This window comes from Doryrhamphus excisus, linkage group LG14, assembly GCF_037039965.1.
Source record: "Doryrhamphus excisus strain RoL-2023G ecotype Guam linkage group LG14, RoL_Dexc_Guam_v1.1, whole genome shotgun sequence".
In the NCBI taxonomy this organism is placed as follows: domain Eukaryota; kingdom Metazoa; phylum Chordata; class Actinopteri; order Syngnathiformes; family Syngnathidae; genus Doryrhamphus; species Doryrhamphus excisus.
Window position 1 is genome coordinate 14,542,321 of NC_136370.1, and position 25,766 is coordinate 14,568,086.

Genomic DNA, 25,766 nt, shown 5'->3' on the forward strand with positions numbered 1-25,766 from the left:
GCAGCATCCTTCTACCAATATATTCACTATCTCTCCTGTGGACATGTCCCAACCATCTCAGTCTGGCCTCTCTGACTTTCTCACTTTCTCTCCAATGCCTCTAACATGTAATGTCCCTCTGATGTACTTGTTCCTGATCCTATCCATCCCGGTCACTCCCAATGAGAACGCCAGCATCCTCATCTCTACTACCTCCAGTTCTGCTTGCAGTCTTTTCTTCCCTGGCACTGTCTCTAGACCAAACAACATGGCTGGTCTCACCACAGTTTTGTATACCCAAGTTCCACATGTTCAAAAGGAGCAAGAAGAAGCAAAGCTTATCAAATCCTTCCCCCCATCTGTTTCTATTGAAATACATATATTATATATATTATTCACTTCCTGTATTGCAGATTAGATTTTTTTCAATACATAAAGAAGTGTAAGGTAGTGTAACCATAGAGTGATGTAATGGTGATTGTTCACAATTATATAATATAACAATCAAAATTGTGATAAATAATAATAGAGATAATTTCTGAATAATTAAATAAATGTATTAATAATTTATTTCTCATCCTTGTGCATTAATGTTCCCTACTCAATTTGTTCCATAATTTGATTCCACATACTGAAATGCTGTGGGTTTTTATGAGATCATATTTCTCCTCTGTTGTAGAAACATATTGTACAACATTTTTTGGTAATGGGTTATTTTTACCATTATGCATTATTTTTGCTGTGAGAGACAGTCTCTCCAACGTGTCCTGGGTCCTCTCCGAGGCCTCTCACTGGGCGTCCCTCTGTCGTGTACGGGAGGCATCTCGACCGGATGCCCAAGAATATTTTACATTATGTTAAGTAAGGAATATGTTTTTACACACACACACACACACGCCTCAAGGGGGAAGCTGTGCGGATACAGCACCTGAAATTAATCTCAAAGGCAAAGTGAAACTTTTATGATAAGTTGCTGGGGACCAGTGGAATATCCTGCTTCTTTTCCCCAGGGCATGCATGTTTGTTCACTGCAGGGGCTGTATGAACACACTGTCTTCCTACTCACCCGCTGACCTTTAGGTTTGCTTTCTTTGCTGTTGTCTGTCTCGTCCTGTGATACAATCACTGATTTACCAGGTCCTCGTGTTACACCAAGCGCTGCACTCACTGAATCAGGGCTTTTTCAGACGTGAAGTCACACTCACACGGCCATGTGAAGCAGTTTAAACAAACACACGCACACACAGGTACACTTTGATGGTGAAAAAAGTATTCATGCCCTCTTGCGAAAAGTGACTTTTCCCATAGGTGTGCTCGGCAGATCTTGTCTGAGCTTGCACACGCCTGCTGCAAACCCCAAACCAGTTTTCACTGTGCAGTCTGTGCAACAAGTTGAGTGAACACTATGTTATTTAGTTTTGTGTGCTGCAAAATGGCAGACTTTGGTCTTTGCTAAACTGAACATGCTCATTCATCAAACCTCTTTGCCGCAGTTACGATCAGAGCTCAAACATCAGACGAACAAGCACCACTTTGTCCAAATGAGGCTGCTTGTGCGAAAACACAGAAGTATTGTTTGTTTAAGGCTGTTTTATATGTGTGTTGTTCTGGTAGCACTTTTGTAGTCTTGGCTAATTAACTTCCAGACAGAGGAGGGTCCTCCTGTTTTGCTTGCTGCCACTTGCCCGAGTGTGAAACTACAACTTGAGTGGGGTAGGAGACTTCCAGTTGTATGAATGAACTGTGATGAAAACCTTGACAACATAGCTTGCTCATTTTTATGCACTCACTGGCTGCAATATTGCTTTCATTATACTATTATATAACATGTTATCATTATTATGTAACATTATTGTATCCCACCGGGATATGCTCCCATATAGCTTTTTTAAAACATAACACAGGTCAGCGTTTCCCATTAACTCAGTTTTTGTCTCCCATTTAAAGTGGACCTAATATGCTTATTTTCTGACACTTTGTATTGAGTTGTGGACTCCTATAGAGCAGCTACACACTAAAGCTTTGACTCAGCTTTGCCCCGTGTCAAATGAAAATATAATGACAATAATGACATAATATATTTCACATACATTAACTTTAACACTTACTGAGCTTGTTTTGTAAACAGAGTAGCAGAGCTTGGGGGAGGGCAGAGAGCTTACCTGGCTTACAGCCATGCCCATATAAGGAAGTCCGCCCCTCTGTGACATCACAAAGGGGCAGTTTTACCACGCCTTCTGAAACAGAGCATTTTGAGCCATTCCAATTTCTTTCAAGGCTCACTTCCAAATGCGCAAACCTCATTATCTGAAACTTTGGCATCGTTTAACACGAGAATACAACAATCTAACTACATTTATGGGTCTTTTATAGTTTTACAGTTATAGTAGAAAACAATACAAAATTTTTTGATGTTTTGTGAGAAACTGGCTAGCCGGGGTGTATGCTACGGTCCACGTGATATCTCAACCTGGGCCAAAAATTGTCTTGCTTCAATTTTGCAAAAGTAATGTTATTTGTTTTCTCATACAGCGTTACAGGCTGAGCTAAGTATCAGTGCCTCTTTTCTGCAAGTGCAGACACACACATTGTTAAATTGATACTTATCTGACGATTTATTTAAAATGTAACATTATTATATCCAACCCAGCTAATAATTTGCATACTATAGGTCTTCGGCAACCATGCATTTAATATTAACTTTGCAAAGACAGCATTTTTGATTCAGCTGTTGCATTAGCTGTCATTACATTTAACCAGTGTACCTAATGAAGTGTCTGGTGAGCGGCGAGACCTCATTGCAAAATGTTTGAGTTTTGTAAGAGAAGGCAAACTTTGTAGAAGATAACATAGTTCTGCAAGCACAATATCTGCTACCTCCAAGCCATGATTCTCTCTGCTGTACATTTTTCACACATGGCAATATTTACTGGACTTAAAAAACTAAACCTATAGAACACAACAAGTGAAAGCTTGTCATATTCATCTCCTGAGGGGGCATTGTATGGACTGTACCTTCTGGCTTTTTATTTGTTCTATACATTAGGATTTACATACACACACATGCACATAAGCCTGCAGGCATACATCAAGGGAGAGGTTTAAGGGCAGTTTACACTGTAAGAAAGCTGACATTTCACCGGGAACAACTCCAAAATGTATAGTTGTCCCTGCCACATTGTGGTTTGAGTTTGCAGCTTCACTATATCATGGTTTTTCAAATGTATTCATTCATAAATCATACTGTTTCAGGCTTCAATACGGCCTATTATTAGTCACAAAACAATGTGCAAATTTCTCTGATTGATCAATCAACCCATTTTCCGTAAAAAAACCATGTGATCACCATGTGCTGATAAACGCCTTTGAAAGCCAAACACAAAAAACTGCTGTGTCATTGAGGGTTGCCATTAAAATAACACGTCTCATATTGAGCTTGACACAGGCTACGCTACGTCACTCCCTTACTAAACCCATTGCCGTTTGACTATTCTTGCATTTGTGTTTACTAATGGTGCTTTGCATCGGTTGCGGGTAGCTAGGGGGCTGCAGCTAGGAAAAGAACAAATGCAGCAAAACAGCCATTGTCCTTCCAAGCACGATAACTACCTCGTTAGAGTTATGCACCTAGCTTCTGATGTGACTTTTTACCAAGGTGACATTTTATTTTTAAACAAACAAGCAATGCGCTTTGTTGTAGAGCTTGTATTTGTATTTCACTCTGCTGTACTAATTCAAAACTAACTACATACCATGTGTGTGTGGTTGTTTAATGAACATAAACACACAGTGGGCCCACCCTTATGATAGTAATTCTATCACAGGGGCGTCTGGGTCTCATGTGTCTATTTTTGTGCAACTACAAAAGCATTTGACTGCTGAGGTTCTGTTGTAGCGCTAGCCATAGCGATGAGTGGTTTGTGTATAAATGGTTGCTGTTGACAACAAGGCACAGTAAACTCCTCATCATGTGGCTTCTGCAAGCACACCAACTGGAGTAGATGACAGTAAACTCAGTAAAAAGGGCCGAGACACTGCAGGTTTTCTTTCTAGCCGGTCACCAAAGCAGGTGATTTTAATGATCAACACCTTCAGTTTGACAGAAGGAGCTCATCAATGAAATCACCTGCTGGCGAAACTGGTTGGAATGAAAACCTGCAGTGTCTCGGCCCTCTATTTACACACGGGTACTAGAGTGTCGCACACTTGCCCAGTGAATTAGATCCCTCCGCATTGAACTTGTGATGATGATGAGGACCGATGCCAGAAAGGGGCCTCTTGGTCACTCAATGCCTGGCACGAGGCCAGTTCATTAAAAAGCCATGCCAGCACTGTTACAGTGAGGGATGAACAAGAGGTTTTGTTTTTCCTGACCCTCTCCACACTCACCACTCCTCCTCTCTGAGAAACTGGCACCCACAAAGGATTACTATGTGGCAAGTACAAACACCTGTGTACCACTAATACTTTGTACATATACAAGTATACAGGAACTAATGATGAAATCCTAAATGTATGACAGTGAGGTTATTTTGAATGTCATTCTAAGTTATCTGACCCTTCATCCTTTGCAGGAATGTATTTTTTGTAAACAAGGCTTGTGGAATTTGACCAGCACAGTAGCTGGATTGGAGTGATAACCTCTGACCTTCTGGACCTTTCCGTACTACTAACTCTGCTTCTTTGACAAGCTGTTGTTATATGTTTTAACATAAACTGACAAGTAGCGGTTATCTATGTTGACATGTGCGATTGTTTCTTCTTCTATGTCATTCTACTTGATCCTATTAAGCACACAAGGCCTCTCACATCCTTCCTTCCCTTCATTATGGCTTTAAAGAAGATTTTGGACTAATTGAAGTTGGATGGAGATGATAGAACGGGTCATGCAGTCCTCCCTGATATGAGTAAAGGGTCACCTGTTTGCTCCAAACGCTCATTCTGAAATTCCTCACATGCCTGACCTTTATGAAGATATTTGTTTGAGGAGGGAGGATTTAAGGAGCCCTCTGTGTGCCTTTGTGTTTGGCTGAGATGCCCGTGTTGCAAGGGGATGATGTCGTTCCTATTGTAAGGGCAGGTTTTTCAGCTCCACCGTCAGGTTTGTAATTTGTGTAAAAATAGCACAGTGTGTTTAGGCCAGCAAATAAGGAAATGAAACATTCTGTTTTTCTTTGAGGGAAGTGAAAGAAGCAGCAGCATGGAGGCAGGTCACATAGTGTACAACGTCAATGATCACATCTTATTTTGTTGAAAAATACCAGTGAAATAATACAAACGTGTTGTTTTAACTGCACATTGTGCCATCTAATATAAATTTCTGTTCAAATGACTATATTATATTCGTTCTCACCTTTAAAAAAACATGCACAACAGGTTATACCGCAAACTTGATTTTAGCCTCTTACAAAATATGAAGTGCACAGCGACCAGAAATGACTTTTCTTCCAATGCCGTGAACTCCATAATTATCCTTGTAACAGCAACGCAGGCAAGCAGGGGCTGCTTGAAATCACTTATTTAAACCTGCTTTTGTCAACGAGTGCATGCAGTCGTTTTTTTAAATTCCAATTGTCAAACATTGTGACAAGTATGAACATAACTATTTGGGGCCATTTGTATTTAGCCGAGTATCTGGCGTGGTTTTATCATCACTTCTGATATCGCTTCCAAAGTCACATATACAATAAAATGTCTAAAAGACGAGAAGAATTGGTACATTTCATTGTTGTTTGGGTAATGATGCTAGGCAAAACTAGTAGAGTTTAGAGTGGTTAAAAAACTGGGTAACCACAGTGGCATCGTACTTAATGAGTGGAGTTCGATGAGCTGCGGTCAATTGATTGGTCAAGAGAAAATGATCATCTACACCTTGATGGAAATAAGACTATATGTTGTGATGGCTATGTTTTTGTCATGTTGTTGTCATTGTGATGATGACATAATAACAACGGTAGACAGAGAAACAGGTTTGACTCACTGTCGCTCTTCATTTTGAAAAGTGATTATCTAATTCCTATGTTTTCACCTCATGGAGGAAGTCTTCTGAGTGTCAAAGTTCAAACACACTGCATTTGTGTTTTGTCATGATGCTTGCTGATGTGTTCTTTAGCTTGACTCGCTGGATGGTATGTAGTCCATATGTATGTGACTTTCAGGTCACTTAAATTTTCCTCAATTTGATGGTGTTGTCATGAATCATTCATTTGCAAGATGACGCTATAAAGAGACTATTGTCAAGAATGGAAAATGTTTGCCGATGCATTGTTGCATGTACATACAAAGACTGATAAGTGTGGGTTTTGTGAGTCACCAGCCAGTAAATATGCAGTTAAATGAGGCTGCTTTGGAACAATAAGACACAAGACTTAACAGTTGAAATACAGTTACAGTTACAAGTTCCAGCTTGTATTGTCGTTCCTGTTCTCGACTGACCAATGCTGACACACTTTTGTCTTATCCACTTGTCTTTGTCCGGCAAAAAAAAAAAATGTTCCCAAATAGGAGACTTTAACCACAGAAGTGGGTATCTTGTCCACCTGGCTTCTCCTTAAGATATGCCTTTATTCGTCCCTCAGTGGGGAAATTTGTAAGTTGGTGCTATCGCTATCCATTACTCTCACTGACCAATGGCAAGGCTGCACTGTTTTTGTTCATGTAGTACTTACGACATCTGGTGCGACAAACACTTCCTGCCCCTCACTTTTCATGATGCGTACCAGGTGGGAAATCGATTATCTTCTATACTGTCTGAAGGTTCCGTTCGGACAAATCCGGTTACGTATACATGATGTACCATCACACCCCGGTTCAGTATGCCCATACAGATGGTTTTGGTAAAACAAAGGTGCTGTTTGTTTCCTCACATGGCACACAGTGTTCTGTCAAGGTCAGGGGGGGCTGCAGTGATAAGCTCACACTCTTGTGGTATTGCAGTGACTTATTTACATGTGTCCCAACTCACTCTAGTATACATAGTTTGGGGCTGCAGTGTAACTTCAAATGCAGTTTTATTGCCTGTAATACCGTACAGTACGAGTCAGTAAGGCTTTAATTAAACATGCACTTACAGAGCTGGAGACTGTAGTTCCCATTCTTCTGTATAGGTTTTATTGGCATCTGATTCACTGCTCAAGAGAGGAGTGCTATGTAGACCTTCCTCAGGTCTTGGAACAAGACTTCTCTGAAAGGGTAGACTAAGTAACCATTTACAGAAGAATGAAAATGGAAAAACTTTGTAATTTTGTTCGTCGGCTTACAGAACATTATAAGAGTATTTTTAGTGTTACAGCTTTACTAACAAGACTAGTGTTTAAAGTGAGTTAAGTGTTCAGTCAAAACAACAATGGCGGCACATAATACTGTAGTTATGCTTCTCCAACAAGTTGTATAAATACTGTTTTTTTAATGTTGTTGCCTTATCTTTAACTTTTTAAACACTTTTCCAGCAAGTTGTGCTGCTGTGCAGAAAGTTACAACGATTGAAATGTTTAATAAGATGACTCACAGTTTATATATTAATTAATCGCCATTAGCAACTATGTCTGAAATGTACCTGATTTCACCGTTTGCGAGTGGGGATAGGTACATACGGTGGTGCTTGCCCCCTTACTAATTTCTTTTTTTTTTGCATGTTTGTCACACTTTAATGTTTCAGATCATCAAACAAATTTCAATATTAATCAGTGGCAACAGAAATGGGCACAACATGCATTTTAAAATTAAACTTTTTATTATTAAGGGAGAAAATCCAAACCTAAACTAATGCCACATTTCAGAAAAAGAACGTAATACCAACAATAAAATATTGTGGTGGTAGTGTGGTGGTCTGGGACTGTTTTGCTGCTTCAGAACCTGGAAGACTTGCTGTGATAAGTGGACCCATGAATTATGCCGTCTACCAATAAATCCTGAAAGAGAATGTCCAACCATCTGTTTGTGAGCTCAATCTGAAACCAACTTGGGTTTTGCAGCAGGACAATGACCCAAAACACACCAGCTAGGCTGAAGAAAAACAAAATGAAGACTTTGTGTGTGGCCTAGTCAAAGTCAGGACCTGAATCCTACTGAGACGCTGTTGCATGATCTTTAAAAGGTGATTCATGCTGGAAAACCCTCCAATGTGCCTGAATGACAACAATTCTGCAAAGATGAGTGGGCCAAAATTCCTCCACAGCGCTGTAAGATGCTCATTGCAAGTTAACGCAAACGCTTGATTGCAGTTGTTCCTGCTAAGGGAGGCCCAACCAGTTATTAGGTTTAGTTTGCAATGACTTTTTCACACAGGGCCATGTAGGTTTGGATTTTTCCCCCCCTCAATAATAGTGGTGGCGTTTTACAGGTATCGCTGGAGTTGTGTTGTCTGCCAAAAAAGGAAGCTAGAAGCTATAGAAGCATCTGAAAGTCTGTTTGTTTATCCCTGATGCCTGTTAGAGGTACAACATTTGTAACATTGTTTTACAGCAACCAGTGTTTGTTTTGTAAATATCACGTGTTTGGGACCGCATGTGCATGTCTGGGATGTTTCCTGTGATTTCCACATATCCACGAACGCAGCAGCACCTTGTGCCTGAAGATGTACGTGATGCACCTGAATGTGCCATTCTTAGAAAGAGCTAGCTCAGCACTGGTAGCAGTTTTGCTAGTTGACTCAATAAGACCACACATATAAACTTTTGGACACATACGACTCCCTCCTTTGGACAAACCCATGCTCCTCTGGACACAAATATGCTGCTATAATAGCCTATCCACTTGCATAATAAAGATAATTACATTATTATCTGACTGGAATCTTTCCATGGTGTTCCAACTGTAAAAGAACGACTACCCCCTTCTTCACAACCTCAAAACAGTCAATTGAGAATGCGTAGCACATCTTTCTCACTGTCTTCGTGTTGAGATGGTTGTGTCTGATTAACAAGACGGCACCAGAGTCAGAATGTCTCTGCATGGCTGCCGGCTAGTAAAACAACAGAGAGGAACAAGTTAGGGCAGGGACTTTGAGGTGTGTAGCTGTCTGTGCAGGATTTCCATTGATTGTGGTCACGTCAAATCAGTAGACACTTCAAAAGGGCACATACTCTGCTTGAGTGTAATGCCACCAGAATGATGACTTGTGTAACTGCAACATATATTACCTCTAACTGTCAGCGCTAAGTGTAAAAGTCATTGTTGTTGTTGTGCCTACAGTTGTGTGTGCATCTTTGTATTGTTTGTATTGTACGCCCTTTAGGTCAACCTTTCCATTAGTATAGAATATTATCTGAACAAGCCAATAAGACAGCATCATGAAAATTAAGTTGCATCTACTGTAATAAAATAAGAAATCAAATTAGTATAATATGTATAATATCGGCTGAATGGCGGGAAAGTGGTTAGCCCATAGAACTCACAGCTAGGAGACCCGAGTTCAATTCCACCCTCGGGCATCTGTGTGGAGTTTGCATGTTCTCCCCGTGCATGCGTGGGTTTTCTCCGGGTACTTCGGTTTCCTCCCACACTCCAAAAACATGCTAGGTTAATTGGTGACTCCAAATTGTCCATAGGTATGAATGTGAGTGTGAATGGTTGTTTGTCTATATGTGCCCTGTGATTGGCTGGCGACCAGTCCAGGGTGTACCCCGCCTCTCGCCCGAAGACAGCTGGGATAGGCTCCAGCACGCCTGTGACCCTCGTGAGGATAAGCGGTAGAAAATGAATGAATGAATGAATAATGTATGATATATTTCATGGAAGCGTGCGTAACAACTCCACAAGCCTACAGTCCAACCTTTTGACTACAAAGAAGACAGAGAAGAAGGGTCACTGACAGTCATTAGAAACGTTGAGATCATATTTTTATTTTGAAGTCCTAAAATTGATTTTTTTCAAAACAAAAAACTCAAAAAAAGAAAATGGAACCTGCGAAAGACAAAGTCACGACAGTCAATATCGGGTCTATGCACAGTGGGGCTGCTGATCCGGGTGTTGGACTTGCTGGGTGTTTCCTGTACTGTACGACTGACACGGCAAAACCTGTCCTGCAGGTGTAGCGATCCTGGTTGGGTGTTGTCACTCTCCCCCTGAACGTGGTCTGTCATCAACAGAGCCTGCCGTGTTTTGGTGCTCGTGCAGGTTTCGGACTTTGGTTTGGGAATAGCCCTCACAGTAGCTCAAACCAGCCTCCATCATAACCAGTTCCTGAAGACGTTATTCACATGATAGACGTGGCATAATGCCGTTCACTGGACTAACAATACTGGCCTTTTTTTGGGCCTCCAAAAGCAATCCTGAAATTAAGACACCCACTGTTGATTGTGCAATGTGTATTTGGCCCACTTTTCCACAGAGACCAACTCATGTGCAATGAACTGTGACACCATGACAACTCAACCCAAGCTATGAGTCAACAATAATTCCTCTTACAAGTAGAAATATGCATAAATTTCTACCTGAAAGTTTTTTTTGCCATAGTTTCAGTTTTTAATTTAGGCCAAAAATCTGTACATAGTGCTTAAAAATGCATATTCTTTTACTAATATTCTAGGTCATAGTCAACCACAAAACCCCAATGATTTATTCATTCATATATTTTGATAACATTTGATAGTGAAGTCGCAAAATTCAAAGCACAATGTGTACTATTATTTAACGTGACATTACAATGTCAATCAAAGCATTATTATCTTTGCAGAAATGGAATTGTTGTATAGCTCTTGTAAAATCTCATTATGTACCTAATGATGTGGCCATTTCATGTATTTTCCACATACACTACATAGTCAGAAGTATTTGGACGCTGACATAGCTTTTTATGATTTTGGCTTTATGCATAGTTGTCAGCAGATGCTTCCCACATGCACTGCTCAACAGCTGGCGTTATTTACAGTATAACTCTTCAAAATGTAATCATATTTTCTTAAGCAGATTTTCTGTCACACAATGTTTTTCCCTTTCTGGAGGCGGAAATGTGGAACTTGAATAGAGTGGTTACGCAGGATCATGACCACTGGATTTAGTAAGTTTATTCAAATCCAAGATGTAAACATCAGCCTAGGTTTTATACATAATCACTTCCAGTCTGTTAATGCTGTCAATCCACCACGGACAGATGGTGCCTTTTTTAATAGGTCATCATGATTAATATGGACACATATTTGAACGTCACCAGTGAAAGTTATGATATAGGAGATCCTTATTAACCAGAGGCCACACCCCACCCATGTCTCCTGTCAAGCGTGTTCTGTCAGGGTAACAAAACACTGCCATGTCGCGCACTATGTGTTCATATCAACTATCTTTTTATATCTATACAATCAAACATCCAATGTAGACGCCAATTTACTTTTGGTAACATGTGATTTTTGTTTGAATCAAGCATGGGAATGTTTTCCATTTGTTCAGATGTCATTGGTTCTGTGTATCATGCAAGCACACCAGGAAGTGTGTGCACCACTTTTTACTGGAAATGGACAGAAGCAACCTCATAAGAACCTCTTTAAGAAGTCGACATAGAGAAGTGCCATGTTGTCATTTGTGCACCATATTACTACCGAATAATATTGTGCCAAGAAAACAGGAACACATTTCACATGTGTGACCATGTGCTGTGGAGCTGCAGGCCTTTTTTCAAACATGTTCTTAATCTTGTTTTAGGAATGAATTGGCTCAAGCCACACGCCCCCCCTTGTGGCTAAATCAAAACATTACTGCTGAATTGCAGAGTTGTATACAATAAGATCCATGTATTGTTTCCATGTGGAAAACTTTCTTCTCCTGTCCATCAAATCCCTGACAACAAATCATCAGTGTTTACATGTATGGCCGTTGTTTGATCCCGACCAACCAATCGGGACCAGATAGGCAGAAAGAGGGATGGCCTGAATTAGGCTGCAGAGGATTAGTGCCTGAGCTCTGATTGTCTATTGGCTGTTTAGACCTTCCTCCATTCTGAATGCAACTGACAAAAACAACTTTAACATAAACAACACAGATTATCATCTCATGCTCAACTGTGAATGTTTGCTTTATTACGGTACCTGCATTTGTGGATTTTTTTTATTTAGAAATGCTGTAATTTCTGCCAATTTCTGCTGCACTTTTGGATTATTGACGAGCTACAAGCCAAGTCATGGTAGTGCTTTTGACTAATGACCTCAGCGCTAACTTCTACTGCTTTCTCACAGCCAAGAAGAAAGGTAAGAGGAAGCAGGACACACATGATTATTTTATAGGATCAGTTCAATAGAGCAGGTTGGCTTAACACCTTAAAACCAGGATTCAGTTTACCGTGGACCAGTTTTGGGGGTATTTTGACCCTGCGATTGCTTCAGAATGAGCCAAGTAACAAATAATATATTGCACCAGTGTCCAAAGTGTGGCATGGGGACCATTCTCAGCCCGTAGGTTGATGTTTTTTGGCCCACATAGTAACACACAACTTAGGCATATTAGTATGCATTTTTTTAGCCTTATCAAAATTGCCCCCTATTCTATGAGTTTTCATTATGTGGCACCCAGTGGAAAAAGTTTGGACACCCCTGGCTTTGTAATGCTCTGTTACAAAATAGTGCTGACACTTAAGCACATGGCCACCAAAGCTAATTCCAGCGTGGCTTTACAGTCTGTGGACAATTTAGTAGAGTAGGTGGCTAAATGTAGAGCAGCCGTCGGCATTACATAAATGTGTCTTAGCAGGTAGTTAGCCTAATGAGCCCCAATGCATCACATGGCAAGTGTCATTTTGGGTTCTTTCTTTTCAATCTATTTGAGATCTATCATTAACTAAAAAAAAATAAATGTTGCATTGAATAATATGGAAATCACAGTGTGATAATGTGAGACGTTCATTAGTCGTAAGAAGTTGTTCTTCAGGTTTTTGTCATGTTTGAAGTCCACATGTGACTGAATACCATTTGTATCTCAAAGCAGGTTATCTTTTTTTCCTGGATGGTGTCCATGATTCTTGTCACTCAAGCAGAAGAATTTAGTTACTGTGCTTGTGCAGATGTATTCATTCCCTTTTCACTGTCTAATGAGATTAGATGTAGTCCAGAAGAATGTGCAAATCCTATCATAAATTGCACGAAGGAGATTTTTTATTTGATAATCCTTTGCAAGACAAAGTTTAATCCTGAACCCATGAGCAAAACAAAGATTAATTGAAAGAATATTCTTTCTCGTGTTGTATTTGGTTGCTGGTATTGTTTGTTTGGGCTTAAATGTGTCTTGTAGCAACCTTATTGCCACTTGGTGTCTGTACGGGCAGCTAATCTGCTGTTTCGGTGACAATGCTGATCACCTTCTCTGGCTTTCTCTCCCTCAAGCTGTGCTAAATCTACATGATGATGACAAAGCCCCGCCTCCCCCCCTGCTCCAGGAGAACGTGTTCATTGAAGCTAGCAGGCCCAAGTACCTCGAGGACCTTCACACTGAGGCTTTGGAAGGCTTGAAAATGATGCAGCAGGAAGGTATAAAGTTTGGTCTTGTAGCTTACCCCATGCCAAAGTATTTATAACTCTGGGTGAGTTATACCAGAGAATGTAACCTAACAAATTACATAATGAATGTAAATGCTACTCTCGTTGCAGAAACTAACACCGGAGTGGAGTTCCAAGATAATGAAAGTACAATTGTAAGTGGAAAATGCAACCGGAATGTCACTAATTCTTGTGTAAATATTGTACAACTGTTCAAACATTCTAAGATTCCAACCGATTTATGACGATGAACACGTGTTGTGCTCCTATTAGTCAATAATGACGGCACAGACCGATGGAGAGGGTGGAGGGTTTACGACTGACAGCACCATTCCTGACACAGCCTCTGTGCAGTCATCCGTATCTTCAAGGTCCTCCCGCTCTGGACTCACCAGGCAAGGTAAGTGCAGAATAAGCAACACATTTTATGTACTGCAACAAAAATACACAGGACTGTATTTACATTTAAAAAGCTACAGTGGAACCTGAGTTTTTGTAAAAAACAAAAGAGAAATGTGCAAAAACTGAAACAATTCTTTCCATAGGAAATAATATAAATCCAATTAATCCATTCCAGGCAACCTGAACTATAAACAAAAATATTTTACACAGAATAATTATAGTTTTGCTTGTTGAAGTCATGTGAAATACATATAAATGAATATACTTTTACCTTGACTGAAGATTTTTGTTGCAAACAAAGCAATGAGTGGAGGGATTAGGGGAGATAATGGAAGAGCCATGTGGACACCCAGAACACTCGCAATATGCACTGCTCTTGAACGCCTCATCAGCACACAGCGCAGTACTTGTTAGGAGGAAGAAAGGAGATGGATACAGAGTTGTTAACACACACACGCAAAAATGATCGAAGTGTTCCCTGGTCGGAATCTTTCTATGGTGTCCCAGTTCCAAAAGAACCACAATCCCTTTTCCACAGAGACAGAATTAATTATGTGTGTATGCGTTGTATGGGCACTATTTGGGTGTGTGATAACCAGAAAGACATTTTTGGCAATAATTTTAATCAAAAAACAAATCTTACAAAAAACAGTGCTTATGAAAACAAAGGTTCCACCGTATTAGTAATGAATTTAGGATTCATTCATTCATTTTTTACCTCACAAGAATTGCGGGGTGTACTGGAGCCTATCCCAGCTGTCTTCGGGTGAGAAGCGGTGTACAACCTGGACGGGTCGCCAGCCAATCACAGGGCACATATAGACAAACAACCATTCACACTCACATTCATACCTATGGACAATTTGGAGTCGTCAATTAACCTAGCATGTTTTTGGAATGTGGGAGGAAACCGGAGAAAACCCACGGGGAGAACATGCAAACTCCACACAGAGATGGCCGAGGGTGGAATCGAAGTGGGGTCTCCTAGCTGTGTGGCCTGCGTGCTAACTACTTCTCCACCATGCAGCCAAATTTATTTAGGATTACTTTATTATAATTTTAATACATGGCATATACAGGTTGATTTTACTTGAAGTATGTTGTTGTGAATGGAAAGTGAAACAAAATAATTTCCCTAATAGGTCCTATCAAGAGACCTTCTTTCTTAACTGTCTCTCTTTGTCCAGGGTCAACATTCAGGCCGTTAAACTCTGGGAAACCGTCAGAAAAAGGAAAGACAAGACGACGACACAGGAAGACTGTGGGAGGCATCCCTCAGCATGTTCAGCGAGAACTAAGTATGAAGCTTATGTTTCAAAGTTATATCAGGAATTATTGAACACAGTTAGTCTGATTAAGGGTGTTGTTGGAGCAAAAAACAGACGTAACCTGTGCCAGGGTCAATCCACTGTATTAGTCGAGGTTCCACTGTATTAGTCAAATGAACCTATATTAACTAAGCTTCCTCCTACTTTTATATCAGGATTGGACAGAGGTGGCAAGACAGTGGCTTCAAAGTTTGAAGAAGAAGAGCTTTTCAACGGTGAGCCCTGTGGCAGCGAGCATCAGGAATCATCAAGGGAGGACAAAATGAAGCAGATCCGTGCCGCCAGTGGTAATCACATGGATGACCTGGCCTTGCTGCACCGACTGGGCCCCGATTTGATGGATGGGCAGAGGCCTCGGTCAGTGGCTGTTCCCTCCATGACCACTGCCAACAGCCTCCAGCAGGAGATGCCCTCTCCTGTTATGTCGATGTCCCCCCAGGCTGCTTATATGTCCAAAATCATTCCCAATGCAATTTTGCCACCATCTATCGAGGTTGTGGAGATCAGCCGTGGCCAGAGTCGCAACAGCCTCCGCACTGTCAGTAAGAGCAGCCTACTTCTGTCCAGCCCTTCCCCATCTCGCTCCTCGCGTAGAACTACTTCTTCCAAAGGCTCCAGAATGACTTCTGCCTCCCACCACAACCCCTACAATCTGTCAGACACCTCCGGTTGGAGCAACTCTGACTCCTCAGAGACTTTGGTGTCTGACTCTTCAACCATCTCCAGTGGCAACGCCTCTAGAAAGGAGTCCTCATCCATCAACAAAGATTCCCAAATTGCTGCCAATGGCAAGCTCAGAAACAAGGAAAACGGAGGTAAGCAGGATGGGCCTTTTGCACGCAGCCTTTCTATCATGAAACCCAAAAGGGCTCCGCCTCCCCCAAGCCGGTCATATTCTCTGCACACCAAAATAAAGCGGCGGTCACGGGATTTAGGAGAGGTGGTGGTCATTTCAAAGGAGTCCTCTCCTCAAAGTGTCTCGGTGTCAACTGGGGGACCAAATGAACCTGGAGCTTCTCCTGTGAGAACCGTCGACAGTCCTGGTTACAACGGAGACACCAGCTCCCTGGATGACTCCACAGGCTCTGTGTTATTTAACCTGTCAAAATCACCACAGGCCACTGACTCAGCCAAGGCGGGAAAGATGGTTTCTTCTTCAGAAGAAAAGCAGGAACCATTGCAGGAAAACAAGATGACCAAAATAATCTCCCCGTCCAGCGGCTACTCCAGTCAAGATTGTACATCCCCGCAGCTTCAGCCTTTCAGCTCTTCGCCGAAGCACAAAAGAGGAATCTTAGCAAAGCTTCAAAAGTTATTTCCTGGTGCGTCAGCTCCATCTCCACTCACACAGTCTGATCCTCATGAAAACCCCAAATCATCTAAGAATACAATCTTTCAACAAGAAAAAGTGGATTCTGCAAGTGTCAGCTCCTCTGTGAGGACCTTGAGAGAACTTTTTGACATCCCTCCACATCCTAAAGTCCATGCACCCCCAGCTCCTCCTCCAGAAGTCTGGGCTCACAACAAACGCACCTTTGAATTGCTTCTGGGACCGCCAGCCCCAGACAATGTATACGCCATTATAAAAAAGAATCCAAAAGATAGGAGGCCACAGAGATCATCTCCATCTGTTTCGACAGAGAGAAAACAAACCAATCAGACAGTAGAGGCTAAGCATGGAATTGAACATGCGCTAGAAGATAGAACAGAACAGAAGGTTGAAGAAAGTGCACTTTTGAATGTGAATGAGGTTTATAAAATTAGCAATGAAAGACTGACTCAAAATGTAGATTTAGAAGGAAATGACCAAGTGAAAGGGAACGACGAGAAGGTAAAAGTAAGTGACACATTGAATGGAATGTTGGTGAAAGCTGTACAGAAACGTGAAGAAAGGCTGGCGGTGATGAGGGACGACAAAGGCAAGACTGAGGTAAAGACGAGAATGGATGTTATACATAATATTCAATTAATACGCACATCTCCGTCCCCCTCTCCTCCCCCTGCACACCTTCCTCCTGAGCCTCCTGGCAAACAGGTAAACAATGTCGTGTCCTCTGATTCCCCCTGGCCTCCACCACCTCCACCAATAATACAAGTGGTCAGCGTGCCTGATGAGTTAGATTTACCCCTTCCACCCCCACCCTTAATTAACGAAGGAGAATTAATTACACCTCTGTTAGCATCACCAAGATCAATACCTGCTGCAACAATTATTCCAGAGCTTCACTTCTCTGGTGCCACTCCATCAATGACTGAACCTGAACCGCTGGTGTCTGAAACATTGCATGTAGGTGCACCTCCACCCTTGAGTATACCCCCTCCACCACCTTACATGGCCCCCCCTCCACCAATTGTAGCTGCAACCCCATCAAGGCCTACAGAGGTTATTTCTCCTCCACATAAGGATGTTGCTCCTCCAACACCTAAAAAGGGTCCCTCACCGGTGCCTGAAGAAGTTCCAGCTCTGATAGTCAAGGAGTCTGCGCCTCCCTTGGTTCAAGTGCTGCATTCTCTAATAGCAAAGAACATCCCCCCACCTTCAGTCACGGCAAAAGAGAATCCCTCTCCTGAGGTTCCTGAAGCAGTCTCTGCTCAGCGTTCTAAAGTGGTTGCTCCTTCACATTCTCAAGAGAGTTCTTCCTGGTCTTCTGAAGAGGAAATCCCAGCTTCCATTCTCTATCCACCACAAAGTATTCCACCTCCACCACCCATTGAACCCTTAAAATCACTCTCAAGTTCATTGGAAGCGGAGATCATCCTCCAACAAGAGAGCATCTTGTCTGAATCTCAAAGTGAACAGATGTCATCTAACGGGGTTCTTGGTCCGCCTCAAAGTGTTCCACCTCCACCTTCCTTTGAACTGATTTCTGCATCTGATGCCGCAACTCCAAATACTGATGGGATCTCTGTCAATGAGGTCCTCCCTTTACTTCAGAAAGAAGCTGTCATCTTATCAACCGTTAATATTTCTCCGTCGCCAGAGAAGACTGAGGAACACACTTTCGCTCCACCTGATAACATTCCTGTTCCACCACCTCTTCCCATTGGGGGTCTTGATCTTCCTCTGCACCAGACTAGTTCTGCAAGCACAGAGAATAAAACCCCTGAGCCCTCGTCGTCATCTCCTGTGCACGAGGAACCCGTCTCTGTGGTCACCCCTTCCCTTCTGCAGATGGTGAAGCTGCGGCCTGTAAATAGCAGCCCTGAACCTCCCACAGCTCAGGAGCCAGCTCAAGCTGAGGACGTTTTGTCAATTCAGCAACCCACCAACCAGGTCAAGGCCCCACAAACCAACTGTGAGGCTCCTCAGAAGCCCATTAGAAGATCTCTGATCATATCTTCACCTACATCTGCGTTTCCACCCGCCATTATCACCTGTCCACCAGCTCAGTCCCAGTCCGTTGCTGTTCTACCTGCACCTTCAACCACGGTGCTCAAGTCTTCATCGATCACATCTCCCTCCATGAACCTGCAGGAGGCCATCCGTTTGCGGACAGCTGCCAGGTCAAAAGACAGCTCTGCACCTCGCCTCAGCTTGCACTCGCCGACGTCACCAAAAGACGTCGGTCAGTCTCCCACCAGCACAGCAAGCTTTATCTTCTCAAAGAACAACAAGAGGGTGGTGATGGAGAATAAGGCACAGAAGGACATTCCTATTAAAGTGGTCAATGAGGTTGAGTTGATGAAGAAAGTCAAGATGCCACCACCTGTTGCAAAGAAACCCAAAACAAAGGCCATGGATGCAGAGGGCAGTGATGTAGCACAACAAGAGAGCATCGTTGGTAAGAGAATACTATACTATGTTTAGGAGCTGCTTTGTCACAATACAAGCTAAGGTATCAATATTTCTTTCAAAATAGCGTTTTTAATCATCTTAAAAATGAATCAAAGTGGCCCATCTTTTTTTGGGTGCAGTGCTTGTTGGACGAGGTTTAGACACCCCTACTCTAAGGAATCACCTTTATCAAATTCAGGCTCAAAAGAGGCGGTCGTATCAGATTTATTTAAATGAAAAATGTGACCCTAACAATGTATGACTTCCCTAACTGTTTTTCCTTCCATTTGTCATAACAATACAAAGAAAACATATAAGACAATTTTGCACAAAATAACTCTACATTCTCCTTCTTCAGATTCAGTGGAAAAATCAAATGGCACAGCATCGGGTACTGCTGAAGGAGAGACATGATCGTTCCACCAGAAGACAGGATGGGTTTCATTCCAAGTTGTGACATGAAAAAAAAATGTCACTTTGATGCAAATGATGTGGACATTTAACAGTTTAGTCGACACAGTATGTTTTCTTCGCCACGTGGTGTTCTGAGCTTTACTGGTGCGAGAGAAAAGTACTGCCTTTTACTGTTTGAAAATGATTGTACCATGTACATATGTCCTGCTGAATCAGTGTGTGCTCAATATTGCAGCAATGGGACGTAAGGGCGCTCATCTGTAAATAGCATGTCTGTCATTTTACCAAAGATGTTTCCAAAAACACGTTTAAGAAAACGAATCCTAAGTTATTTTTCTTGTTCAAAAAGAAGAGGGTTCCCACTGATGGAAGTTGCATGAAAGTCTTAAAATCATTTACTCTTATTCTTCTCACAAATTCACAATGTCACCCGTTAACTTAAGGTTGTCTGTGTTCATGACCCATAATATAATCCGGGGTCAGTAAATAATCAGTCAGGTGATACTGAAATTCCTTATTTAGAACACCATTTCTTGCAGCTTTTGTTATGGCTCAAATAGTGGGATATATCTGCTTTGAACCTTTCAGACTTTCAAAGACTAATGTAATAAATCATTTATAAAATTAAAGATTTATGGACACATTAAATTGTCTATGACTTGAAGAATTCTGCTTCTGTTTACATTTATATTTAAAAAAAACAACCAAAATGAACAAAAACTGATGCATAACAGTGTAAATCCAATTCATTCATTTTCGACTGCTTATCCTCACAAGGGTGCTGGAGCCTATCCCAGCTGTCTTCAGGCAAGAGGCGGGGTACACCCTGGACTGGTCACCAGCCAATCACAGGGCACATATAGACAAACAACCATTCACACTCACATTCATACATATGGACAATTTGGAGTGGCCAATTAACCTAGCATGTTTTTGGAATGTGGGAGGAAACCGGAGTACTCGGAGAAAACCCACGCATGCACTGGGAGAACATGCAAACTCCACACAGAGATGGCCGAGGGTGGAATTGAACTCGGGTCTCCAAGCTGTGAGGCCTACGTGCTAATCACTTTCTCCGACCGTGCATCCCCATCCTCATCCAGACACCTCAAAATAACACAAAACAGTACAATTATAGTCTCACATCCAAAACGCAAAATATAGAATTAAATGGATGAATGAACATTTACGATCACTTTCACCTTTATGGAAGACTTGTTGGCCAACAGGATGGTGAATGGAGCGGATGGAAGAACCACACAAACAGTTTCACTCTCGTCTGTACACTTGATCTGTATACTCAAACTTTATTGTAAACTTCAGCACTTGCTTGTGATGAAGAAAGGAGACAGATAATTGTTCATCATTTTGTGTTTTATGAGCTAATAAACCACAAACACAGGAAATGAATTATTTAAGAATTTCCTGGAAGGAACTAAGAACCTATACGTAAGTCACCGACGCGTGAATGATTTGCAATCAATTTTGTGTACAAAACAGACATTTTGGTTCAAAACGGAGGTTTCACTGTATTTCAGGATTAACATGAATACCTGTAGGGCAGAATGATGTACAAAATCTATTCTGTATTGGTCAGTGTCAGGAATGTTGAATGATATATCCATTATTAGACAACTTAAGAATGACATGTTTTAAGACAAAATAATCCATCCCTTAACTGAAATGTGAGTTTTTATTGAGATGACATAGTGAAGAAGCTACCTCCATGAGAAATACCAGATCAGGTCTTTGTCATCTCTTTGCTCATCATTTTTGTGGACCTCAGAGAACTTTGTTCTTGCAGCCTCCTCCGTCCCATTTGTGCATTTCCGCTTTTCTTCATCTTCTTTAGCATCATATTGTTGTACATCTCCCTGCTCTGTGACTTGTGATGCTAACATTTGCTCCGGCTGCAGCCATTCATGCAGTGCTTCCCCTTTTGTTGGATTGACTTGGCCCAGCTGCCCTGCATTCTGTCCTTCTCGTTCTTCCTTCAGGTTGTCCACTTCGTATCCTGATCCTTTCTCTTCAAACTCATTTGAAATGCTCTCTTCTGACGTCTCCCTCACCTGGGGAAATTTCTCGAGTGCAGATTCACGAATCAGCCTCTCTCCCCCATCATACTCGTCTTTATCATATTTAAGTAAGTCTGCATTTTGCCGCAAGACACCATGATTCTGATGTTGAGGATGATTCCGTCTCCTGATGGCAAGTAAGCCTTCCTCTGCAAGCGGCTGATCGGCAACCAACAACGCACTCCTTACGGAACCTTAGCAAACAGATTTGGCATTTGTAAAACAATTAATTGAACCTTTAAAATGGAAATATTCTGATAAAAAGTCAAATCACATACCTTCCATGATGTTTTTCTGTGACTTGAAGTTCACGCATCCTGAATTACAGCACTCACAAATGGAGTCATCTCCTGAAAGGGCCCTCCACCTAACGTGCACAAATATTCTCAATCCACTTGTAAGTACATGGAATACTTATTTAGATTTAACGCCCACCTGCCCTGTTTGTAGGTGCATGATTTACGTGCTGGACCTGGCTCCTCTGATGTGACAAATACTTTGCAGTGAATGCTGATCTAAACAGACACAACAGCTTAAAGCACATTTTTTGAGAACAAGCGTTTGCTACTATTTTGCACCTCTTTGTCTGGGTCAGAATTGAACTGGAAGGCTTTGAATGAGAATCTCAAGGTCTTGTTTGTGTGAGAGATGAACTGAGAGGCCCCTCCAGGGTCCCGTTTGCTGTCCAGCATGCAACTGCAGATGGGTGGGAACGTGGCGTCTTAAGCAGAACACCAAAGGGAGTAACCAATATAAAAGTATGTTAAATTCCTGTACTGAAGACATACCCTAAATGTCCAATGATTGTGTATTTCTGTGATGATGAAGAGCCACTAGCGATTGAAGCATGGCAGCTGTTGATGTATAATTTCCTTCCAGTCTGGAGATGTGGAGCCGAGACTTGGATGTGAACCTTCTGACCAAGTTGGTACACCTGATGTTTAACCGGGTTATGCCATGAATCTGAGGTTGACACACTGTATTTACTTTGACATAATGCACTGGATAATTCCACGTGGACAGCATTAGACATACCATCCATCAGCTGGATTAGGAATTCATTTTGACGTGTTTTCAGGTTTTTACGCACAAGAGCAGTTTGCCATGTGGGCTTGACTGCCAGTTGGTACACATGGTGGTACCTGTGCAAATATAGAAGGTGAGAGTTAAGTGGGTCAGGTTCTCATACATATGAATGCATAGTGTGCAAGCATTTCTTTCAAAACTTCCAACATGTTTCAACTTGTGTCACTTAGACACACACTGAAACTTGCTTTTATAATCATGTTTGAGCATTACGATTAATTATCAACTTTTTTGTATAATGTACGTTGTGATCACAAGCACAAAAGCACTTATTGCACTTGAAAAAGATGCATCTGTTATATACGACGCTGAACATGTAATGCATGACATCAACAGTAGGGGGCAGTATTTAGCAAACCAATCTGAGCTATTCTGGCGGGCACCTGTTATGACTTCCTGGCCGGGATTGGTGATACAAATTTAGTTACCGAACTTATACCAAGTAACTGGGAACACCGTACCTCTGATAACGACATTCAATGCCGACGTCAATCAGAGGCGTCTTGTTTGAAGGTTCATAGTGGAGCGTGTATCTGTAGACCAAGAAGTCGCGCGTTACCTGAAAATGGAAGTTAATCGGAAGTCATTTTGGATGCAAAAACAGTCCATACACGAGCAGGCATGACTTGCTACCTCACGCCCGGGGTCACACGCCGTCAACGGGTAAGTGAAGATGAAGTCTCCGTATGGTCTGAGCACACCGTTGCTTCTGCAGCTGCTGCCCAGCTTGAGCTCCGACTCGTCCGCGCCGAACCCGTAGAAAGACGGCTTGACCCGAACAACAATGTCGGACGTGGAACAAGAGACAGATACGTCTGGAAGGTAAGTCAAGTCGAACCGGGTCCTGGTCGACCTGGGTGCTGATGTTGGGTGGTGGCTTTGCGAACCAATTTGAGGCATCAAGACCGGCCCAGGAATCTTGTTTGACGTTGACAGTTTGTCTTTTGGGATTTTGCTAGCTTTATTTCGCCTGAAAGCTGACGAAAAGCCATTAAGGCGTACAAATGCGAAAAGGCCACAGATAAAGTAAAGGTGTCTTCTTTTCATTGTCTTTCCTCGCTAAATGTAGGCGTTAAACTACATCACAGTCGCAGCTGCATGTAATTAGCCGAGATGGTACAACTTTTGTGAAGTAAAGCGTAATTTAAGATTCTAATTTTAATCTGCCTCATGTAAAAATTTAAATTGTGTATCTACAACTGTGACACTCCGCGAGACAACTTGGTTTAATAGTACTAAATATCACCGTAAGACAAGGCACTACATCACCAACTCCCTATGGCGGATTCCATTCTTATTACGATTCCCTTAAACACGTCTCACTCTCAAAGTATCAAATGCGTGTTTGCAGTAATGAGATAAGCCGGTTTCAGACGATGTTGTACATGGCCGGTTAGCTCAGTTGGTTAGAGCGTGGTGCTAATAACGCCAAGGTCGCGGGTTCGATCCCCGTACGGGCCACACCTTTTCATTTTTTATTTACAATCAATTTTAATTAACTGTACATTAAATGACGTCAGTTGACGTGATTAGACGTAAGATAAGTGACAGATTAATGACATTGACATTAATGACATAGTGACATTATTAATTCGGAGATGATATATATATAAAACAACATGGAGTATGGTAGCGTCAGACCAACTAACCGACAACATTTAAACTACAGCAAAATCTATTGACATCCACACAAAGAGTTGTACAGAAATATATATTTACAAAATTAATATAGAGGTGAAACAGTATGTTACTCCTGATCTAGGTACATGAGCTGTATAAGATAATTTTGTACTTTAACCACCAGGTGGCAGTCTACGACAAGCAGTAATGAGAGCAATGCGCACAATGATCTTTTACTGTCAACATAAGAACAATTGCATGTTTTTTCCTATTAGTTTAGAAAAGAAAAGGCTGCAGTATTATATGGTTAACATTTTCAAAAATCCACAACTTTAGACTAAGACAACTTTAGACTGATCCGATAGACACAGCATGTCATGTCTTTATATTAAAACAAATGCATAGAGGTCACCCAGCCCATGATGCTGTCATAATGTTGAGGGGTGCGTCTGAGTACGTTTTACCTCTCAGGGGAGCTGTAAAACTTGTGTGAATTATTTATGTTCTCGTTCTTATCTGCATGTCTTTCCTTTGTCTCTGGTTGACTGGTCCCATTTTGAAACCTCCTCCTCGATGCCTTCTAAAGGTCAAAGGTTAGGGTGAAGGGTCGTGGGGAAAAGGAGGGCTCCTCTTGTATGTAACATGGAGACATCCGACCATCCAAATTCCCTCACTGCCTAGTGTGTGATGTTCCTCAGAAGACTTGGTGGGTCATGTGGATGACATGGGTGCTCAGCTGAGGTGAATCCCACCCCCCCCTCTCTTTCTTTTCTTTACCATCCTTGCACATATGCTACTAGAACAATAAAAGACAATGGTGGCCACTTGAAGTTAAGCTTGGGGGATGACGGTGGGAGAAGGCTTTTGTTTGTGTTAAGTATTGTTACCCCAATAAACTCTCCGCTGAGGAACAAGAACCTTTAATGATAGAAGATAGGATAAGATAAAGAAGGGTCCTCATTGTTCTTGTATCATTTTGTCTCGCTACTCTTTGCCACAAATGCATCAGTACCATATTGGACAATAAGATAGTTAAGTTTTCAATTATTTTAGGATGTAAAGTTTATTTTGAATTTGTTTCTTTGTTTATTTTGGATTTGTTTCAATTTCAGAATAGTGTTTCCATTAGAGTAGATCCCTGCATAGACACTGGTCTTTTTTTCAGCAAAAACACACATAGATTTAATCCGTTTATTCTCTTATACTCACATGATAGTGTTATACTGACACTTAAGAGACATAGGTTCACAAACACTTTGCATGAATTACAAATTGCAGAACTTTAGGGTCGTTTCTATTGCCGCTGTAGTTTACTTTAATATAAAGTAAGTACTGTGATACCATTTTTTACATCTTTTTTGTATTCAGATGGCATAACATCTTCCATGTCAAGGCTTGAATAAGCCATGTTAAAAAATAGTCTGCATGTAATCACAAGGCTTGTCTCACCTCATTTATGTCTAGCCTGATAGACTTATTCAAATGGTCTGGAGGGGCATCAGAGTCATGTGCTTGTAGCGGAAAGCTGACAACAGATGACCGTCAGTAATCAATGCCCTTCACTCTGCTTGAACATGATACTTTTGCATAGCATGAAGCTTTTGTGTGGCTCACTGTGATGTGCAAT

The 25,766-nt window shown here is 41.6% G+C and overlaps 2 protein-coding genes and 1 non-coding gene across 8 annotated transcripts in view; 2 read left to right on the forward strand and 1 right to left on the reverse strand.

The window, feature by feature from the left end:
- LOC131139928 (uncharacterized) overlaps window positions 1-20,079 on the forward strand; it is a 29,213-nt gene extending 9,134 nt beyond the window's left edge. Inside the window, exons 1-7 of one of the 5 annotated variants that reach the window (XM_058089859.2) lie at window positions 4,185-4,415; window positions 13,287-13,430; window positions 13,551-13,594; window positions 13,713-13,839; window positions 15,029-15,139; window positions 15,325-18,951; window positions 19,303-20,075. In XM_058089859.2, the coding sequence (XP_057945842.2) occupies window positions 13,415-13,430; window positions 13,551-13,594; window positions 13,713-13,839; window positions 15,029-15,139; window positions 15,325-18,951; window positions 19,303-19,358 (3,981 nt within the window). In that variant the 5' untranslated portion in view covers window positions 4,185-4,415; window positions 13,287-13,414 and the 3' untranslated portion in view covers window positions 19,359-20,075. Of the gene's footprint in view, window positions 1-4,184; window positions 4,416-11,830; window positions 12,159-13,286; window positions 13,484-13,550; window positions 13,595-13,712; window positions 13,840-15,028; window positions 15,140-15,324; window positions 18,952-19,302 lie in introns of those variants that run through there. The other 4 variants (XM_058089858.2, XM_058089855.2, XM_058089856.2 and 1 more) reach the window with 4 other exon arrangements.
- Window positions 20,080-20,704: 625 nt separating this feature from the next.
- On the reverse strand, window positions 20,705-23,717 carry LOC131140708 (zona pellucida sperm-binding protein 3-like). 2 transcript variants are annotated; one of them, XM_078795919.1, is made up of 7 exons: window positions 23,153-23,712; window positions 22,981-23,078; window positions 22,469-22,575; window positions 22,222-22,396; window positions 22,012-22,129; window positions 21,869-21,948; window positions 20,705-21,800 (listed from the first exon to the last, which is right to left on the reverse strand). In XM_078795919.1, exons 1-7 carry the CDS (start codon window positions 23,564-23,566, stop codon window positions 21,704-21,706), a joined length of 1,089 nt encoding a protein of 362 aa, XP_078652045.1. In that variant the 5' UTR covers window positions 23,567-23,712; the 3' UTR covers window positions 20,705-21,703. The 2 variants fall into 2 exon arrangements, with proteins under 2 accessions (XP_078652045.1, XP_078652044.1); XM_078795918.1 differs by having other exon boundaries at window positions 21,749-22,154; window positions 23,153-23,717.
- A 189-nt stretch (window positions 23,718-23,906) lies between these two features.
- On the forward strand, window positions 23,907-23,980 carry trnai-aau (transfer RNA isoleucine (anticodon AAU)). The gene has a single exon. It is a non-coding gene; the product is annotated as a tRNA-Ile (tRNA).
- Window positions 23,981-25,766: the final 1,786 nt, after the last annotated feature.